The sequence below is a fragment of the Falco naumanni genome, chromosome 1, assembly GCF_017639655.2.
Source record: "Falco naumanni isolate bFalNau1 chromosome 1, bFalNau1.pat, whole genome shotgun sequence".
NCBI classification, from domain to species: domain Eukaryota; kingdom Metazoa; phylum Chordata; class Aves; order Falconiformes; family Falconidae; genus Falco; species Falco naumanni.
This window is the reverse complement of record NC_054054.1, coordinates 18,584,978-18,604,841: the sequence shown is the minus strand read 5'-3', so window position 1 is coordinate 18,604,841 and position 19,864 is coordinate 18,584,978. Positions and strand designations below refer to the sequence as shown.

Sequence of the window (19,864 nt, the reverse complement as noted above, 5' to 3'; positions counted from 1 at the left end):
AAAACATACTAGTTATTATGCACAATATGGTAAAGGAGCAAAGCATCAAATCATTATTGCAAAGCGGTACAGAGACTAAGAAAAGGGCACATCATCAATTGCCACCTTAACACAACCCAGGCCCACACTTAGGCTGGGCAGCCCCACTGCAGCCAGTGACAAGAGTCTCATGGTAACTGGGAAATTCCTACACAGTGCACCCACCTGTAGCTGAGGCTTCTGCCCAGTCCCGGAGCTCGCTCACCTTTATACTCAGTGAAAAACAAAAATAGTTGACCACCCAGTGTATGTAAGCTTTGAAGTTTGTGCCAAGTGCAGGTGTCAGCTGCCTCACCATCCATAAGGTCCACACACACCAGGGACATTGGCCAGGCACCCCAGTGTGGTGGAGTTACCGCCGTGACACAGCTGCACACAGTATTTACTGTCCGGATGGTCCTGCCCACATCTTGCTTGTTCGAGGGGCTCAGGACAAACCCCACCTGCTCATGAAAGTTGTCCTTGAGCTCATTGTCCAAGTTAAGTGATCCCCAATTAATCACAAAAGCTTTTTCAAAAGCAGTAATCAATTTAATAAATTTTTACCGCATTCCATCCTGCCACACATGGAGTCTTGTCGCTGTGGCCTGCTGCTGCTGCTGCTGCTGCTTCTGGAGGCCACGGCAGGGGAGAAGGGACCCCACGTCACTTAGCATGCCACCATGGAGTTCCTTAGAGGCAAGTTCAGCCATGTCGGAAGGATGACCCAGATAGGCGGGGAGCAGCAGGCAGAAGGTAGCTCACTGTTTCTAGCGAGGCACTTCACCTGCTGCAGAGCAGGGAACATCTTGCACAAGCTGAGTATGGGGGGGGGGGTTAAGTTGTTAGGTGGAAATGAGGTGCCATGTCTGGGTAAAACGTTTGCCTGTGATGCATTTTGTTTAGTTTTGAACATTTCTGGGATGACAGGAGTGAGCAGCACAGGCCGGCTGGCAGCCTTCTGTCCTGGCTGGGGCTGGCTCCTCCATGGTTTGTAGCCCACAATGGCTTTCTGTCAATGCACCAGGACCGCAGATGAGGGTCATTTAACTTGCACTGTGCTTTCCTGCTCTGACTTCCTCTGGGTGCCCAAGGTCAACTCTTCGGCTAAGTCCAAGTTTACCTACTATTGAGTTAATATGTGATACTTGCTTTCCTTTTAGGACTCTGCAATGTGACGTTGGGGGCAGGCAGGAGAAAGGACTCTGTCCTTTAGTGACTTTTCCATCTCTCAGTGTCTGAGAGCAGAAAGAAGCCCCCATCTCTTACATACTGGCTGCTCCCCAGCTGCTGCTGCGTACATTACACCATGGATGACCCTTGGGATTACAGGAAAAAACTGCACAGCCCAAGCTCACCTCTGCACACCACGGCTGACGCAGGTGCACTGCCCTGCATGTTCAATGGAGGAAGATCAGGGCTTGGGGTGACTGACACGGGAGTGCTGCGAGGCAGCAAGGGAATATGGAGACTGGGGAGCACGTCTCTGGAAAGGCAGGATGAAAGTGCTCATCCTGACCTGGCTCCTGCAGGCTATTAAAGCATGGCACAGAATACAAGTTAGTCTTGTACGCTCATACAGATGTAAGTGGTGCTGAAACCTAGCAGCTGCCTTCCACAGACCTTCCTGCCACCCTGGTAAGAAGCAAACACACATGGAAACTGCTTTACCAGATTTCCATCTAATTGAGTCACTGGTGAATGCATTTGTGAAGGCTCCCTCTGCCACCAGTGTGCATTGGTGCAGTGTTACCGTTGCACACAATACTGTAAGTTTCATATCCTACTTTTATCTTCAGATCATAGCAGTTTTACACAGTGGCCAATACAGCACCAAAAGCAGGTGAACAAAGATAACATGACAAATGCTCTGTTGTGGCCAGATGCCCTCTGGGTGTGGGCAGTGCTGATGCTTAGGGTGGCAGTGTCAGGTATCTTCTGTGAAGGGAAAGGCCTCATCTCACATCTTAGTAAAGCTAGTCGCATGCAGAGAAAGCTTGTCAAACAGCAGCAAAACTGGAAGGGGGACATCATCCTGTACCCACCCCACTTGGGACCAGAGGGGTCCCTATTGTTCATGGAGTTACTGGTCCTGGTGGAGAAGTAGATGGAGCCCAAGCCACGCCAAAGTCACCCCTCTGAGAGTGTCGTTGCACAGTATCGTGTGCGGATAATAATAATAAGTGGAGCCTGTCTCTGTTCCCCTAACGCCTCACCACTGAAATCACCACTCAGGCACTGGGACTTCAGTGACAGCATCAGTGTTTGTCCCAGGATCGCTGCAGTGGCAGTAGGCAGCAGCAGCACATTTTGAGATGTGATGCTGTGGGAATGTCTTCTCTCTATTAAAAATCTACATGACTATGTGGATCGTGACTACATGCCACAGACAGAGATCTGGACTGTCGGGCTAAGATCTTGCTAGTACCCAAAGATGCAAAGAAAAGACTTTGCAAATCCTACTCCTATTTCCCTTGGTAAAAACTAATACTGGAAAACACTCAGTGAGCCAGAATCATCTAGAGAAGAAACCTGAGGAGCTGCAACCAAAACAGCAACAAATGCAAAAGATTTTCTCAGTAAACATTCCAGGGTTCATATTTTTAAAAGCCAAGGATGTGCCAGTCTGAAAAAAAATATGCCTAAGTGTAGTTCAGAGATCTGGAAACTGCCTGGTTTCATCTGCTGCACTTAATGGTGAAGGTGTAGTGACTGCAGACACGCTGGAAAAGAGAACTCAGCGCAGTGTTTGGAGAGAAAGGTTACAGCCTCCCTCTCCTCTGCATGTCTTGCCTTTGCTGGCAGTCCCAGCTAGACTTTCTCCTGTTGTGTGTGTCCATCTGCTTGCTGAGTTCAGCCTCCTCTGCTGCAATAATGCCTCTTCTGTGCAGATGAAAGAGGCGCCTGATATTTAGGTGTGGTCTCGGTGACCTGTATGTAGCGCTCGGTGGTGCTATCATGAGCTAACTTGAAATGAGTCTCACTGTTGTCTGTCTCAGCACAGCTCTTGCTCAAATCGCACTGATGGGCGAGAGGGCTGAACTGTGGGCTCAAATCTGCTCACAGGCAGCATGCAAGCATGTGACTGCCCCTGGAACAGAGCCTTTCTGAACCTGACTGAAATGCTGCATCAGGTTATTTAACAGATAGGCACAGGCTTCAAGTATTGCTTCAGCACACCTTGCAAGTCAAGGCACATCCTCTTGTAGCCTGGCCAGCAAGAGAGGGCTAATCCGTCATCTGCACTGAGGTGAGAAATGCTTCCCATGGCATGAATCTGTATCTTGCTGGCAAATTCCTAACACTGATGAAGACAGGCATCTCTGTGCCACAAAGACACTTCTGTCTTGCTGGGAGGAAGGAGGTTACAGGTTACTCTTCGCCGACACAACTGTGTGTCAGATAACCAACGCAAGAACAAATGACAAAGACCTAAATCATGTGGGGTTTCTTGTTTCAGATTAAACCATCATGGACTTAACAGGCACTGAGTGCTGCTGCTGGCATTAGGTACTGCCCCACAGAGAAAGTGTGTTTTTATTTCTTGCTTTGCAGAGGGTAGCACAGGGGAATGCAATTAAACCTGCAAGCGGCCCCTGCCTGTTGTGCTGTACTCTGTGTAGCAGCGCATGGCTGGGCAACATCATCAGTGTCAGGGTGATGCCTATCCCACCAAAAAGCCTTCCTGCCTAATAACTTGAGACCTAGAGGCTCTTGGCCTTACTGAGACGAGTTGCCAGAGTTGGAGAGCAGCATGGCAGGGGGAGGCAGGCGGACACCAGCTCACGTCCATCCCAAACGGCTCCTGGTGCAGCGCTGGCCTCGACTCCTGAAGGGTGATTGCTAGCAATGCAGGGCTGGACCTGGGGAAGAGCAGCTTTATGGGTGATATTGGTACAAAGCACGTTAGTCTGCTGTGCTAATTAATTACTAATTACAGCTCCTGAGGCAAGTAAATTGGCAGACAGTATATAATTAAACCCAAGATTGGTTTTGATATATTCTAAACGTTCTAGAATTCTCCACCTGGAAGAAAGAAAGAGGGCAGCAGTGATAAAAGGTGGCAAACAGTTCATGAGAACACAGCGAGTATCATTTTAACGCTACTGCTGCCTGCTACCATCACATTTTGGTGCAGAGCTATTTAAAATGTTGACAAAAGTGGCCTTTTTTTTTCTTTTCTCTTGCCAGGAAAAACTGAGTGATGACCCCAAAGCATTGTTCAGAAGAAGATCTTAAGTGGTAAAAAAGGAAACAAAACCTAAACCATCAGAGGCACAAGAAATTTGTGCTTAATGTTTATGTATTGAAGTGCTTCTCATGCACCTGGCAAAGCAGCTGAGCAACAGGTTCTCAAGAATTCTCCCTTTTACTGTCCAGGTGGACACAGACTTACTGATGAGATCAGCTGCAGTTACCTTTTTAGGGTGCTCCTTCTTAAATACTCTTGTAGACTTATGGCTAACTTTTAGCTCTAAAGCTGTGAGTTTTGATCCCTTTAGCTTCTTTTGAGTAAGGATTGCATTAAATGTATCCCTAGACCCTGCCTGACCATTTGGTGATGTTTCTGTCCCATGTGCAGGATTGGCAGAAGAAACATGGGAATGGGTGCCTCAGCACACAGCAAGTCAAGGCTGCAAGATTACCCTGAGCTTCGCCATTTAAGATTGGACATGTTGACAGCGTTCCTGGTATCAGTACATTATTTATTACACTCCTCAGTATACTTTGACGGTGGCCTTGGCTCTTGTTCAAAGCTGAGCGAGTCAGGTCGGCACGAGGCAACCCAACAAGACGCTCAGCATCCTCTGCAGGGGAGGCACAATCAGTTGGTGGCAGACATTTGGAGCCATGCCTGGCTCTATTCATGCTGCCCTGTCTTTGCAATGGATGCTTAGCGTGGCTCAGAACAGTGAACACTTACTGATGTGGAGCCACATAGGATCACAGATGCGGCAGGGGGTGACAAGGGAGGGAAATATCTGACCCAGGGACTCCTTTTTTTTCCTCTCTCAGGCATAACAGTCTCCAGCCAGGCTAATGACATGGCAGGATCTGTGCTGCTGAAGCGAAGGACCAGCATGGTGGTGAGGGTAAGGACAAAGCTGAGGGGAGCTTGCGGGACTTTGGGGAGTGGTGCCACTGCTCTGCATGTTGTCTCTGCCGTGCTTCCCAAAATATGCCCCCTCCCCTCCACAGTTTTTTTTTGGGAAACAGCTATGGCAGCAAGACACCCCCACCCCCTTTTCTTGCAATAGCCCAGTCAGTCTAGCATATGCTCCCTTCTGAGCAGAGAAAACACAGTTACCAAACAGTAAACCCACATTCCCAATCTGTATGTCAGGGAACTACATTATCCAAAAGGCACAACACAGAACAAATCTGATGTAAACATTGCACAGGCTCAAAATGCTGCAGTGATTAAAAGACAATCTTCAGTATTAGTGTCTAATGCTGACCTTGGACTTCTGCCAGCAAAACCAAGGTAAATCCATTACAGAGCTTTACAGGCAGAGAAAAGGTTTTCACTCAAGTACTTAGACCTGCCCATAGCCAGCCTGCCCCGCAGTACTGCCCCTGTTACACCCCCACCCATTTGCCTCCGCAGCAGGAGACAACCGCATTAACTCTGCCCTTTCCCACAGACTCTCTGACTGGTGCTTTTGCCTGGATGGCGACAGCTGAAGTAGGGAGATGCCTCCTCATGTCAGCTGTTGTTGGACAACACCCACGTTTCTGCACATTACATCTTTGAATTTCCTTCCATCCCTTTTTCTTGTAATTCTGCAGCCTTGTGGGGGTCACAAAGAAGACTAGCTTGGTTGGTGTTAATACCATGGTATAAATGTCTTCTCACTCAGTGAGATCAAAATTAGGCTATTTGGGGCCAAATTATTTTGCCAGCATAAACTGGCAGGGCTTCATTGTCTTCCGTAAATGAAGATGGCCATTTACATTTATAACATCAGATGGGTGGCTAATTGCTTGGCATTCCTTGAAGATATGAACAGACGGCATCATAACTGATTAACTATTATTATCCATCTCAGCTGCTCTCAGGAGAAGAGTAGCAGATTTTTGCATCCGCTCCTGTTATGTACTTGGGCAGTGCAGTTTTCTGGTCCTGAGCTCCCAAGGATGGCCAAGGTGGAGGACAGCTTTCCTTTTCAGTGAGAAGACTGAGATTATTCCATTGCTGACGTACAGTGTCCAGGCTGGTGATGCAACATCATGGTACCCAAAAATACTACCACCTCAGAAAAACCCAGTGTTTCCTTGTGATCCAGTGGTCTCATTTTTGACCACTTCAATTTCCAGACCAAGCTTACTTGTGGCCAGCTCATACCAACATTTTTTCTCACTGCTCTTCAGCTCCAATCAACCTGATTCCCTTGTGCTCTTCACTAGGCAAACAAGCAGTTTATTTAACCTCTTCCTTTAAACAAACTCTTCAGTCCTCGAAATCTGTGTGCCTTGCCGAGTCCCTTCTCACTTGGCATCCTCTTTTACGTGGATGGAAGTCTCACAAAAGCTTGTGCAATGCCTTTGAACATTCCTTGGCTTTTACAAAGCCACATCATACTGAAGAACTGTTCCCAGCTAGTCCTCTCAGTTCCCACTGCTCTTTATTCCCAACTTACGAACTTCCAGTTTACAGAAATGCTTTTGCCCAGAACCCTGCACAACGCACCTACCAGAGTGTAGCCTTCTTCTGCCACCACCATCAGTCTCCCCAGCTGTTACTGCCAGAAACAGCCAGCTTCACAAACTGTGGACCATCCGCACATCCTCCGCAAGTGCCACTTGCCAGCCACTACTCCAGCTTCTTGTCCAGGAGTACTCCCAAAAATACTCAGTGAGAGTATTTGCATATGCAAGACCAGCTCCTGAATTCTCCTTCTTGCAGCATCTCCCATCCACCAGTTTGGTCCTGAGGTGCTCAGATTCAATTTTGCTTTCCTTGACTTGCTGAACAGTGTTACCACAGAAACATCAGGCCAGCCCAGCACACCTGCTTTTCACCCTACTGAGGTTTTATTCTATTTTATTCCTGTCTACCTTTGCATGTATCCTTTTAAAAATTGCTCCTGCCCACCTTGAATCAAGACACAAGGGTCTATGTTCCTCTGGCCAGACTGCACCCAGTTTGCTCTGAGGGAAGAAATCAACACTGAAGTTCAGTGCAGCACTCCTTTCCGCGTGTGGAGATCCTGGGGTACTAAGCTACCCAAATTCTGCTTTTGCTACAGGCGGCAGCCCCTTTGCTGCTGCCTTCTCCCTTACCAAGGCCCCAGCATTTCATTCCAGGCTTGCAGAAGGCAGGCCCAGGGGAGGAAAGGTGAAGCACACCGAGCCACTGCCATTCTCATCTGCATCAGGAAGTGCTGTGAAATATTTACTAGATAATGTGGTCCCAGCGATCAGGTATGGGGCTGGTGACCTGAATGTTTTTGCACCGAGGTAGACTGCCATTTCCTTATTAACAGTTTCTGGCAGCATTAACATACTTCACATTTTTTTTTTTAAATGTGGTTTAGCCAATACCAGAGCCTTCTGGACAAGGAGTCTTTAAGGGCATAGATTAATAAAGCAGGACACCCGCAAACCTTCCAGGTGACAGGACCAGAATACAAACCTACTTATAACACTGCTTAGAAACCTAGAACCAAGATTAAGGGGAAGAAAATGACTCCAATTTTTTTTTTTAAAACTCCTGAAACAAAGCAACTCCAAATTGATGCTTTACACTCACCAATTATAAAAGCTTATGAGGTCAGAAAACACTGCAAAGAAATAAAATTAAGCTCACTTTTGTTGGAGGAAATGTTTTGCCTGACAGATCTGTGACTCATAATCAGCTTAAGTCACAGAAGCCAGAAATGCATTGTTATTTATATATACATATATATTTATAATATTTCTTGCAGAATGTATTGACAAATCTGCATTCCACAGGCACTGGTATTTTAGATAGTTTTCAGTCAAAGACTTTTTTTTTTATTTTAAATCAGGACATTTCTTCCAGCTGTTGTTCCTCCTCCTAGGCGTTAGTGCTATTCGTGGCACAGTGTTTCAAATTTTTAAAACTTAAAGCCAACTTCAACAGTGCCACAGGGAAAGACGGTGTGCTATGAAACTCACCTGACCTGGCTTGCTAATGGCCAGCAGAAGCACGCTTGCATGCCCTCACAGTGCAGCGAGCAGTAATCTTCAGGTTCAGGGAACCGCAAGAAACAATGTGCACCTTGTTTACACACTAGGTATCAGTGTCTCTGTATGGGTAGCTTAAACCATTCCACTATTTCCATTCTTAGCTTTTACAAATGCACACAGGTGTGTTCAGAATCCTTGCTAAACCTTTCTTTGAAATGTAGATCTCTCTATAAATGTTAAACAGAGCTTTTAGTGGTAAGCATGAAGGAAAAAAATATCCTTACGCCTAGGACACAACAGAAAGCCGCCCCACTGTACTTCAGGTTCAAAATCTAAGTTGCAGTTCATAAAGACACATTTTAATAAATTAACATTTATTGAACATATCACATGAGCCTTTATTTTGCTTGTTTGCCCCAGTGCAAAATTAAGCTATTTAACATGTAGATTATAATAACAGAACTGTAAGCAGCTTCATAAAATGAAAGACCAAATACATTTTAATATGATCAGACTCTTTAATCTGGTGGATAAGGGACAATGGGGTAGAAGGGAATAATCTGTTTTAGGGTCTGATATACAACCTATCTCATTTTTTAAACACAAATCTGTTAAAAGCCACCGTTTAGCAGGATAACATGCATCTAAAAATTGACGATATGGGGCATCATCCATTAAATATACTATTTGTAGACAATAGGGATGGGAAAAAGATTAAAATAAAAAGCACCAGGGCCCCACGGCCCACCTAAAATGAAGTATTTTGCAGGGAGAGTGTAATGCCATTTTGTCAGTGCTCTACTGCAACATGCTGTAAGGACTAGCATTTTTGTCTATTTCCTGCACATTTGCTGTAGAAATGCACTTCTTTGGAAAAGCAACTGTCAAGGCTTTGCAAACGCAGGGTGACTTCAGACACCCAGCTTATTGGCCTGGGTGAGGACAACTTTCAGAACAGGCATAAAAGCAGAGGTCTCGCTGAAGTTGCTGGTGCTGACTATGTGCGTGTGGATGTTCAGTCCTTCCTGGTAGTTGCGGGTTTCGATGCTCTTCACAATGTTGTGCAAACCGCTAATGATGGTTGGAGAAAGCTGCAAGGAAGCCAGACAAGGCAGGTCAGCAGAAAGAGGAAACAATGCATACACTAGTGCTAGAAAAACAGAGGTCCCGAGTGTAACATTTGGCCCTCAGAAAAGTGTAGCAATTAATTCCTTTAATGACAGCCACCTTCAGAGCTGCACCACACTGGGAACAGTCACTGGGAAGACTAACAGCAGACTTCAACCAGAACACACCTTCTCTGCAGCACTGCAAAGCTCTGCAAGCCTTCACTGCCAGCCCCTGGGTGCAATTCCCTGATATGGGAGACCTGCTGTGACAGACTGCGGTGCACGAAAGACCTACTGAGCTTTTATACCTCTGGGCTAAAGTTAATTGCTCAGCAAAGATGGCCTGAAAATGACAGGATCAGACCACTCTAATCCTAAAGTACTAAAGAGATCTAAGCCCAGTCCTTTTATTCTGCCACAGACCTCCTGGAAGACTTTGGAAAAGTTACCAGATCCTCAAGTACTTGCACATCTGCCCTCTGGTGAAGTCAATGAGCCTTCAATATCTACATCTTCTGGTTTTTTTCTGACCCCAGGCTGCATGTTTCTCACTCCCTGCTGGGAGCGGGGGAACTTGCTGTGCTGGGTTCATTCTGCTGGTGACAGGAACCCTCCTGATGCATTCACACAGTGCCTACTACAAGGAGCTCTGCTCTTTGGGCTCAGCACAGCTCCTGCACAGCACCATAGAACTCATGACGTGACCCAAACACTGTGAAGTCTGCAAAGGCACTTAGGGCCAAGCACTATCTACCAGTTTCTGGGAAATGTATGGAAACATACAGTAAATGGATTTGAAGCATGCTTCCAAAGAAAGAACAAGCACCTTTACATATTGCAGAGAGATCCACACCACCAATGAAATTCTTGGCTATACCTGCAATATCTGGGGTGAGGGGGAAGCAACAGAACTTACTGTCTGTTCCCTAAGTTTGTCATATAGAAACTCCAGGCGTTTATTTGCATCATCTAGTTTCCTCTTGGTTTGCTGCAAAAGAAATACGTACATTAGAACACAGTGATTTTAAGAATACCATACTGATCTGATATTATTGCATAGGTCCATGCAACATGTGAAATTCCTTTCTCAACAACATTTTCCTAACACATCATTTGAATTCTTTGCTCTGTACTTTTCTCCCCTGATTTTTCTAGGAAAGGCCACATGATATGACTGGTTCTCCACATGTAACTGCTCTAGTTAGCTACAGAGACTAGTAAACTGTAAGAGGTACATTCCAAAACCCACTGGTATAGCTGATATGGAAAAGTGACAAAATCCTGAGCTGCAGCATGGATTTTTTTTTTTTTTTGGTTCACTGGCAAAGCATGATAGCTGGATAAAGTTATTACTGGAATCAGGTATCCAGCAATGTCAATGTGCTTAAGGGCACATGCAGTCACTGAAGTCTAAGGAAGTAGAACTCAGTCATTTATGGCAAATCCTAATTATATTTTCCAATATTTGATTATAAAACCACAAGTTAGTTTGTACGCTTTCATTTCAGCAGAAAAACTAATAGCATAACCCAAACTGCCCTCCCAAGTCCTTTACACTTCCATGATTTTATCTAGAGCAAACCACACATTCATGTGTCTGGAATTATTCTGCCACCAAGGGCTCTTAAAATAACACCAGTATATTCTACCTGGAGTGCCACAGCAGCTGCCAGAGAAATGGATTTTTATCCACCGTTTAGTTTTTATTCGCCTTTTTTTTTTTTAACAGCTACAGAAATTGAAGATTTTAATCCAGAATAATAAAGCAGCAATAAAGCATCAAGGTTACAATTACAGAAGCACAAAAAAGGTGGTCAACAGCAGTAGAAATGGCATCAGTGCACAGCAGTAATGAAACTTGCTCCCAAATCAGTATGCACATCAATCCATCTTCACTTAGGATTGTGCCATTTCCCCTGGCAACTGAAATGTTTCCCTGGATTAAATAGTCACCCAGAGAGAAACCAACAAAGCCTATGGCAACACTCTGGATCAGGGGTAAGACAGACTGGTGGCTGCCTGCTGTACTAGAATTTAGGGAAAGCTGTTTGGATGGCAAAGGGCATAAAGGAGAACACAGCACACCGATCTCAGGCCACATGTGGCAAACCCCTCAGCAGTAGTTATGCTGTCAAGGAACTAAGACAAGTATGGAAAATATACCCCAGGGAGAGGCAGATAAACTGGCTAATTCTTCTGGACTGGCTAACTCTTCCAGATACAGGAATTAGAACATTTGTTTCAAAACCTGCGAAAAGGCATACATGCCGTTTTCATTTTACAGATGGCCAACTAGGGCATAGAGGAATACATTGTGTTTAGTGGAACACCAAGACATCTCTCCAGCTAAAGGAAATTAGGTGGGAAAAGTGTGAACTAGTTGTTCTCCTCACTTTTTGCTTCCAGTTCCCATGTTCTCCTTCAGAATCTAATAACTGAGTAGTGTCTGCATTTGTTCTGACAATAACTGATGCACACAGTCAGGGTGTTGTGTCTCGGCGCTGTGTGCCAGAAACGCTTGCTCTGCCTAAGGAAATCAAAGACACTTAACAAGAAGCAAGCAAAATGTGATGGCAGAGCAGAAAAGCAATCCCTGGGTGCAGGTGTGAACTGAATGCTTTTGCCTTCTTTGTGTGTCTGGGAGAAGGGGCACTCAGAGGAGGTGAAGGTCAAAGGCTCTGTGCAGTATACAACTTCTAGCCCTGCACTCTACAGCCTAACCTTTAAAGAAAGGATGTTGAGCAACTGAATACTACTGAACCTTACACAGTTTGTCCAAAGAAAGGTCTATGGCCTTGAAAAGCTTCTGTAAATGTGTGCGTGGGTGAGTCCACCCTGAAATTGCTGGGCTGAGAACCACAGGAGGGGTACATACACTCAAGTGCCAAGTCTAAATTACAGAGCCAGCAGAAACTGTACAGCAGACTTAAGACAGAAGTGACATCAAACGCCCAACATACTCCCACAGCTGTGGCCACAGAGCCCTCAGACAGCTCAGCTCCCAGTTACCGTAACAGGAGTGTGAGTCTGTGCTGCTGACCAAGCACATTTAGTGCACAAAGCTCTCTGCACATCACCAGCTTGTCTTTCATCATCCACCTTTCAGCATGCAGCAGGCATGAGCTGAACAGTCAGCACATGGGCTTTGAGGTAGCGTGCTATTTACTGACCACTGGAAATAAATGAGAAACTTTAAGACAGATGGCTCATTTACAAAGTACTAACTTAACTGCCAAAGGAAATGTTTTTCCTATCCAGCTCCATCCATCATGTTAAAGCCCATAATCTTGTACTTCTCTGCTACCTGTTATTTTCTTTTGAAATGAGTTCGTTATCAGAAATCACAGATCAAAATCTGTGGCATGTACTCACATATGTGAGCCTTGTCTCAGACCTGGCATAATACCAGCTGCTTCCTGCTCTGAATTACAAGCAGCAGTTAAGCAAGTGTACAGGGCACACATCCACAGTGATCACCTGACAGAAGGAAGGACAGCCCTTTCTGAAGGTTTTAGATATTTTTTTTTTTAACCCATCAACATCAAAACCTCAACTATAACCAGTTCCAACCTTCCTCCTCAGAAAAGAGCAGCAGAGAGGGCTGCAATGGGTTAACTCCCTCCCCATAAACAGCACCATGGCATTCTGCCCCTGCTGAGGTCTGTAAGGACCAGAGTCAAAGTGCTTGGGCAGCTGGCTGTGTTCTGGCCCCGACTGCCACATCCTATGTGGATACAGCTTTTCTATGCATTGCTTGTGGCTGCTCAAAGCAGCCTTTAAAAAAAAAAAGGCTCTCAGGAGATGCTGTGATTCACCCAAACACAAGGGCACTCTGGGAGTGCTGCAGACATACCGGGTCAGAGGCAGACAGCAGGCACCTCTGGATAAGAGCTTCAAATGTAGTCTTCAGAATAAGGTGCTCCTCAGGGATGGGCTTCTTGGTGATCTTCTCTGTTGGCAATGCCTGCACGTGCTGAGGAACAGAGAGCAGGTGAGGCTTTTCCAGGTCACCGTGACCACTCGTTTTCAACTAAACCAAGTGGCATTATTAGCCAGCTTGGCACAACTCCTATTTCTTCCCTGTGGGTGTGTGGAGGTGACAGTAACAGCATCTGCTGTCACTCCCTCTGGAGAGCTATGAAGTCACATAAGGAAACAGCTTGTTGGTCCATATTGACTAGAGCATTAACTGCGAAGAGGTACTGTCTAGGTGGAGACTACAGCAGCAACGTGCCAGCCAGCGTGGTGCAGAGCTAGTGACTAAAAGCTCCACCTGGCCCACAGGACCCCAGCCTGCAAGCCTCTACTGACGCACAAGCCAGAACCACGCAACGCTGGGGCTACATTACCTGGATGGCATTGCCAATTGGGGCCCCCGGGGCCCCCTCTGTACTGGGTTTGGAAGCGGCGGGTGGCATGATGCATGGTCCCAGGGGCTGGGGAGCAGCGGGGTAGCCCCCCTGCAGCACCGGCTGTCCCACAGGGAGGTGCGGTGGCTGGAAGCTGGGTGTGCCCGTGGCTGGTGCCGGGCCCAGAGGCTGCTGCATCTGAGACTGCGGATCTGCCAGTGGATTCATGATAGGGGAAGTGATGGGAACTGGGGGCAGGAAGTTATCAGGGACCTGTTGAAAAGAAAAAAGACACCAGTGCATTTACGCTGCTGTGGATGCCCAGGCAGAGCACAACATCCAGCTCCTAGACCTCCCAACCCATAGCAACCGAGAGCTTCCAGGCAAGCTGCTGAGTCCCCAGGATATAGAAATAACAGGGGCAGGCAATACAGGATTTCACTCTGGCTAAATAAGCCCATTCCTCTGGCTGCAGTTGCACAGTGAGAAGTGCCCTGGAGCAGTAATATCCTCCTGCATTTCCAGTCCTGTGTGTTCTGCCTGTCCTGCCCACACAGGGCAGGAGCAGTCTGCCCAACCTGCCCCCAGCCACAAAAGCTGAGCACAGCCACCTCAAATCAAAGCCAGCCTCTCTCTGCTAAGGGTACAAAACAGAGGTTTGTTAGACCAGCACTAACAGAACAGTTACACTAATGAAAGTTAACTGACACCTACATCTATTCATACTGTTGGGTCATTATATTTAGATTTTTGTGTCTCACTTTCAAGGGTACATTTTTGTCTCCGCAGTACATAGGTCACAGCTAGCAACATGCACCGATAAAGCTTCTGAAAGCCTTTCAAGCTTCTGGCAAACAGGTTTGCGCTAGGACAGATTATGAATGCATTTCAGATTCATCCCTAAGCATCTGCCAGTCTTTACACAGAAGCGTTTCTGAAACGCTTGGTAGAGGGAAGAAACAACCAAATGAGCTACTGGCCTCCACTGCACATCACACAGGAATACAAACAGAAGAAAAATCTCCCATGGGAATAAGCACATTTCTTTGTGTGTGCATGGAAAAAAAAAAGGAAAGATTACAGAACCCTGAACACCATCTTGAATGATGCCAGAATTAAGCTAGTAGTTATTAGTATTGAGAAAAATATTCTCAATCCAGCACCAAAGCCAGCTATAAAAGCAATTAATCACAACAATAAACATTTGAATGGTGGGTAAGTTCTTAGGTAGAAAACAGTTGCAAATTACAGCTGGCTTAAAATGCCAGACAGTTCTTCTATTTTACAACAGTCCATTGTGGTGAGTCATTTCAGAATACCCTAAACTACCCCCTCAAAGAGCAGACATAAGGGTAACAGAAACATTTCTGACAGAGGTTTGTTGAATACTCAATAGTGAATGCAACAAATAAGCCCTTATTTAGGAGGGAGCCAATCCTCGAGACCTGGCTATGGCAGATATTCCGGCTGTGACACAAACTGAGCAGCAACAAAACCCCTGCTTGCAGAAGGCTGCTTCTTGAGCGCTCAGGTCCAGCAGTTATTCTCACTGACAACTCTCCTCCTTCTACTTAAGAGCCTGAAGCCCCGAAAGGCAGCATGCCGGCTGCTGTGCGAGAAATGCCCCAGCACTGGGGGCAGTCACAAGCACACAAAGCATCCCCTACCTATCCTCCAAAAGCTTCTTCATCTTGAACTGCAGAGACCAAAACTCAGAGTAAGGAAGAATTCTGCCTTCACCTTCACCCAGACCTTATCTTGCTTGCTCCAACTTTTTTTTTATTCTCTCTCCACACTTAACACACTCCAGACTGACACTTGCTTCCCAAATGCACCAGGCTCAGAGAGCAGCAGATGACACCGACTGCTGTGGAGATACGCAAGACTATAGCAGCACCAGGGGATGAAAAGGCTTACTCTGCTCTGTGCCAAGCATCCCCAGTTATTCTGTCCTGCTGCAATCCAAATCCATTTTACAAAACTATACTGTCTCCATCATGAAAATTGTCTTACTCTCAGCATCTCTCAGGGTCAGACCCTTAATCAGTATAAATTGCTTTCAGCTCCGGCAAAGTCTGTAATCTGTAACAATTTGTATGGCCTCATCATTTCACAAAAGCATCATCTCCTGCAAAACTCATCTGCTTTACTGCAGATGAAAAAAGCCCAAGGTATTTTCTTCCCTCAAACCAGGATCTACGCTGTTATTAACAACCACAACTTTAGCAAAAAGCCACCATCTCTTTAGAGGCTTAAATATTTTGAGAGAGAATGCATATTGGAGAGGCATAAGGCCATTTCTGCTCACGAGGTGCAGCTTCTGTTTGCTGCTAGCCCTTTTTTCTTCTCCTGCCAACAGATTTCCCAGGAACAGCTTAAGTTACTGCTTTTAAGGTGGTAGGCACTCAGCTGTGTCAAGACAGGATACTTTGAGTACCTTCTTCTTCTTGGCAGCTCTGTTCAGGGCGGGAGGGTCATTCCAGCCATTCTGAGGCCCTGGAACAGAAAGAAAACAGAGACTTAAGCACCTCGGGAGAGTAGTGATGGCTTCTTGAGCTCAGCTCCCCACTACAGCTCTACCGGCAGGGGCTCGGCAGAGCCTGCCCTCACCTCCCTGCTCTTCTTCCCTTCACTGGGGACCAGAATAGCTCCTGCACCAGCCACAGCATGCCAGCCATCAGACCCTCTGGGCTCTGCACCCACTGTGCAGGTTTGGCATCTTGACCAACAGTTCTCAAGTTTGATAGAAGTTGATAGTTTTTTTGAAAATTTTTTTTTAATTCTCTCGCAGGAAGAAAAAAAAGCCTTCGAGCAGACACACCCTCTGAAGAGGCAGGCAGTTGCCTACCACACCTAGAACACAGCTCTGCTATACAGACTGTATACATGAAGACAGCTTCAGCTACCCGTGAAGGTTTCTCCCATCTGTATCACACTCAAATGAGAACTGGTTCTGAGCTGCCTTTCCCGCCCCCATGATCACTGTAACATTATTATAAACATTAATCAGCAGCAAATATGTCAGAAACCATGGGTGAATAAAACTACCATTAAGCTGCATCCATTTCCCAAGAGCTGCTCTTGCTGCAATTGCATACTGTGATGGATTTATACAACAGTTGACATGTTCCCCAGCAACACAACATAGAGGCGTAAGAGGCAACAGAAGCCTTAAACATTGCAGGCCAGATTACCCAGCCACCCTGGAGATACAAGACAGCCATAAAATCAGGATTCCCCTGCCAGCTACAGCACATTTATGGGTGTTTTTGTCCCAAAAGCAGAGCAGAGCTGCTGGAGCAAGGTGGCAAAATCCAGCTTTTGGCACCAAGGGCAGTTTGTTTCAAACTGGGAGCAGCACAGAGGATGTCTGAGCACGTTCAGTCAGAGCCTGGGGTGTTGTTCCTACCACATCTGATCTTCCAAGAAAGCACACTCTGTGCAGTTGCAAGATTTCTACACCAAAGCTTGCATTAGTGCATTAGAAATAGTTAATCATCTCAGAATGCATGTAACCGGGACCACAGCATTGTATCTCAGCATTACCACAGCCTCGCCGAGTAATCAGGATTTATTGCACAAAGCCACAAAAAGCCAACAAAACCAAATCCCTGCTCAATGGACTTTTTCACCACAGTGTTTTTCACTTAGCAGATGATGAATTCACCTTAGAGCTTAACTTCACTGCAGAATTTGTTCGATTTATCTGAATTTTCATTTGCTCCTGAGCTTTTGTTGAAAAGGTTCCACATCCAGAGCATGTTAAAGGGGTAAATGAAAGAATTTAAAGCCCCTTTCGCATCTGCTTTCTCTTTAACCAAAGGCAGTGCCATCTCCTGGCAGCCATGTGCCCCAGGAGCTCCTCTGTTCCCCCCTTATCCAGAAAATCCCAGAGTATTTCTGATACAGGAAGTCTAACTTCTGCAGTGTTAATAGCGATAACACAAGAAAATATCTCAGACTGTTATTGCTGTTAATTTCCTGGAAAAATTTGCTTTAAAAAGAAAACCAGCATTTGTTTCTGTGGTTAAAAACTCCAAATATGTTATTGGTTTTAATTAAGGAACTGAAAATTAATTTGATTGAAGTCTAATCAGCAAACAGCATCACACTTATGTTCTCTGAAGAACATATGTGTTACTGACATCTGTTCAATTGATTTCATGTAGTGGCTGTAATTATTTTCAGGTTAGGTGGTACCTAGTTCACCTGCGAAGGGAGGGGCCTGGTCTTGAGTTGGTAGACTTTCTGCAGATAAAATGCAAAGAGAACTAAAAAAAGATTTCCATTGAAAATAATAAAACAATTGGTTTGTAATTTCTGACTAGCAATTTAGTTTCAATAAGCACAAGAAGTCAGGAGAAAAAATGCCTAACCTAATTACAATGCCATTTTAGAGACAAGTCATTTGTTCAAACCACCCTGTGGAATTACTTTTGTCTGTCTTCCCTGAAAACGAGCCTGTTGCTCTTTCCATGCAGTTAATCAGTGTTTCTGGTTGTTTCTGACAACTATTGCAGAGTCCTGGCCCACTTTCTTATCTCTTCTGGTGCTCTCATTTTCTATTCCCACCAGCTGATGCAGCCAACAGATCATTGCTCTTTGCAACTTTTCAGAAGATGCTTAAAGTACTTCATTTCAAAGTGGAAGTCAAGCATTTTCCCAAATCAAGGTGTGCTCTCAACTGCATCCAGCCCAGCAAAAGGAGTACGTTCACACTGCAGCTTTGGACCCATGTGAAAAGACACATTGCTTGCTCAGACTGAGTAATAAATCCAAGGGGCAAAACACAGCCGACAAAGCATTTGCCATTTCAAAGAGAAGAGGAACACTGGAGATGAGTGTGCTGCTGTTCCTGGGGTTTGTCTGATGCAGTTCTGGTGCTAACCCTTCCCTTAGCTCAGGTTTGCTCTATCACAATTCCACACAAGATTCAAGATTCTGAAAACTGAAACTCCCTTGAAAGCAGGTTCAAAGACCTATCACAAAACAAAGTGAGATAAGTTGAAAGGGAAATTAAATCTGGGCTTTTCCTGCTTACTGGAGCTCTAAGCACAGCTTAACATATTGATGTTATATGCATTTGCAAAAAACAGAAGATACTTACAGAACTATTTTTTAAAGTGATTTTTAAATCCAAGCCAGTTCAAAGTGCAGGTGCTTTTCAAGACTTCAAATTTGAGATCTTTTTTCCTTCCTGCCTTACCACCCCCCCCCCCCCTCCTTTAAGATAATCATATCTGTGAAGTGATACATGATGTTCTCAGATTGGATCATTCACCACACACAAAAGTGCACCACCACTTCAAAGCCAAGATCAGCATCACTGTTATGCTCTGCACTGGAACATTCAGAGCTACAGGTGAGATCTGCGTCTGGCTGCAGATTTCTGTTGTTTTATGGGATCTCATGCCAAGGGGCCCTTCACAAAGCAATGCAGCTACTCTGGAAAATATGGTGGTGGTTACACATATTAAGCATTACACCATCATTTCTGCACTTACAAAGCAAGCTTTTTCTCTTTGTTTATATGTTTTTTGAAAGGCATAATCCAAAACTGGAAGGAAAGCAGTGTACTTTTTAGATAGCTCTTATCTTTTTTCCATAGTCCGTCAGCCACAGGCAGCAATTGTATGCCAGCAGCCCACATCCATGAGACACCTGGCCTCAGCACCTCACTGTGCCCTGCAGTCCACCCTCTGCATTTCAGCCCAAGGCTGGCATTTGCCAGGAATCAGAGATAATGCCCAGGTTTGGGTTCCTGAAGGCCTGACACTTTGTACTGGCTGCCTTCTTACTACAGCTGCTGGAAAAACACAAGCAGCACCCATAACTCTCAAGAAGTTTTATAAAAAAACTAGTACGGACAACTTTCGATTTTGAAAAGAAATCTGGCAAGGCAATGCAAATAACGACCGCTTCAATTCCCCTTACACTAAAAATGACATGGGCAAGATGTGTTAGACTACTAAGTGGATTATAGAATTTTACAAATCAGGTTTTATTGTCAACGTCCCTAATTTCTATTGCCCAGAGTACAAAGCTTCACCTGCTCTAAGATGCCTCACTGACTACATCCCTTCACTATTAATGCCAGAAACGTAGCAAGTGACAGATCTGAAGTGCCAGCCAGTGACGCAAGTAGAGTAGTAAAATGAATAAGAACCATTTTCTTGTTCCTTGCATTTATTTGGAGGTGCAGAAGCTATGCTGGCTGCATCATAATGTGCTGAT

General features: G+C 45.4%; 1 protein-coding gene across 12 annotated transcripts in view; it reads right to left on the bottom strand.

Moving 5' to 3' along the window:
• Positions 1-8,670: 8,670 nt before the first annotated feature.
• The window catches only part of SEC31A (SEC31 homolog A, COPII coat complex component), a 45,491-nt gene continuing 34,297 nt past the window's right edge, over positions 8,671-19,864 (bottom strand). For 6 of the 12 annotated variants that reach the window (XM_040583436.1, XM_040583457.1, XM_040583484.1 and 3 more), the window contains 5 exons: positions 16,068-16,126; positions 13,631-13,903; positions 13,135-13,254; positions 10,198-10,269; positions 8,671-9,263 (listed from right to left, as the gene is read on the bottom strand). In XM_040583436.1, the coding sequence (XP_040439370.1) occupies positions 9,084-9,263; positions 10,198-10,269; positions 13,135-13,254; positions 13,631-13,903; positions 16,068-16,126 (704 nt within the window). In that variant the 3' untranslated portion in view covers positions 8,671-9,083. Of the gene's footprint in view, positions 9,264-10,197; positions 10,270-13,134; positions 13,255-13,630; positions 13,904-16,067; positions 16,127-17,830; positions 17,879-19,864 lie in introns of all 12 variants that reach the window. The other 6 variants (XM_040583410.1, XM_040583400.1, XM_040583428.1 and 3 more) reach the window with 2 other exon arrangements.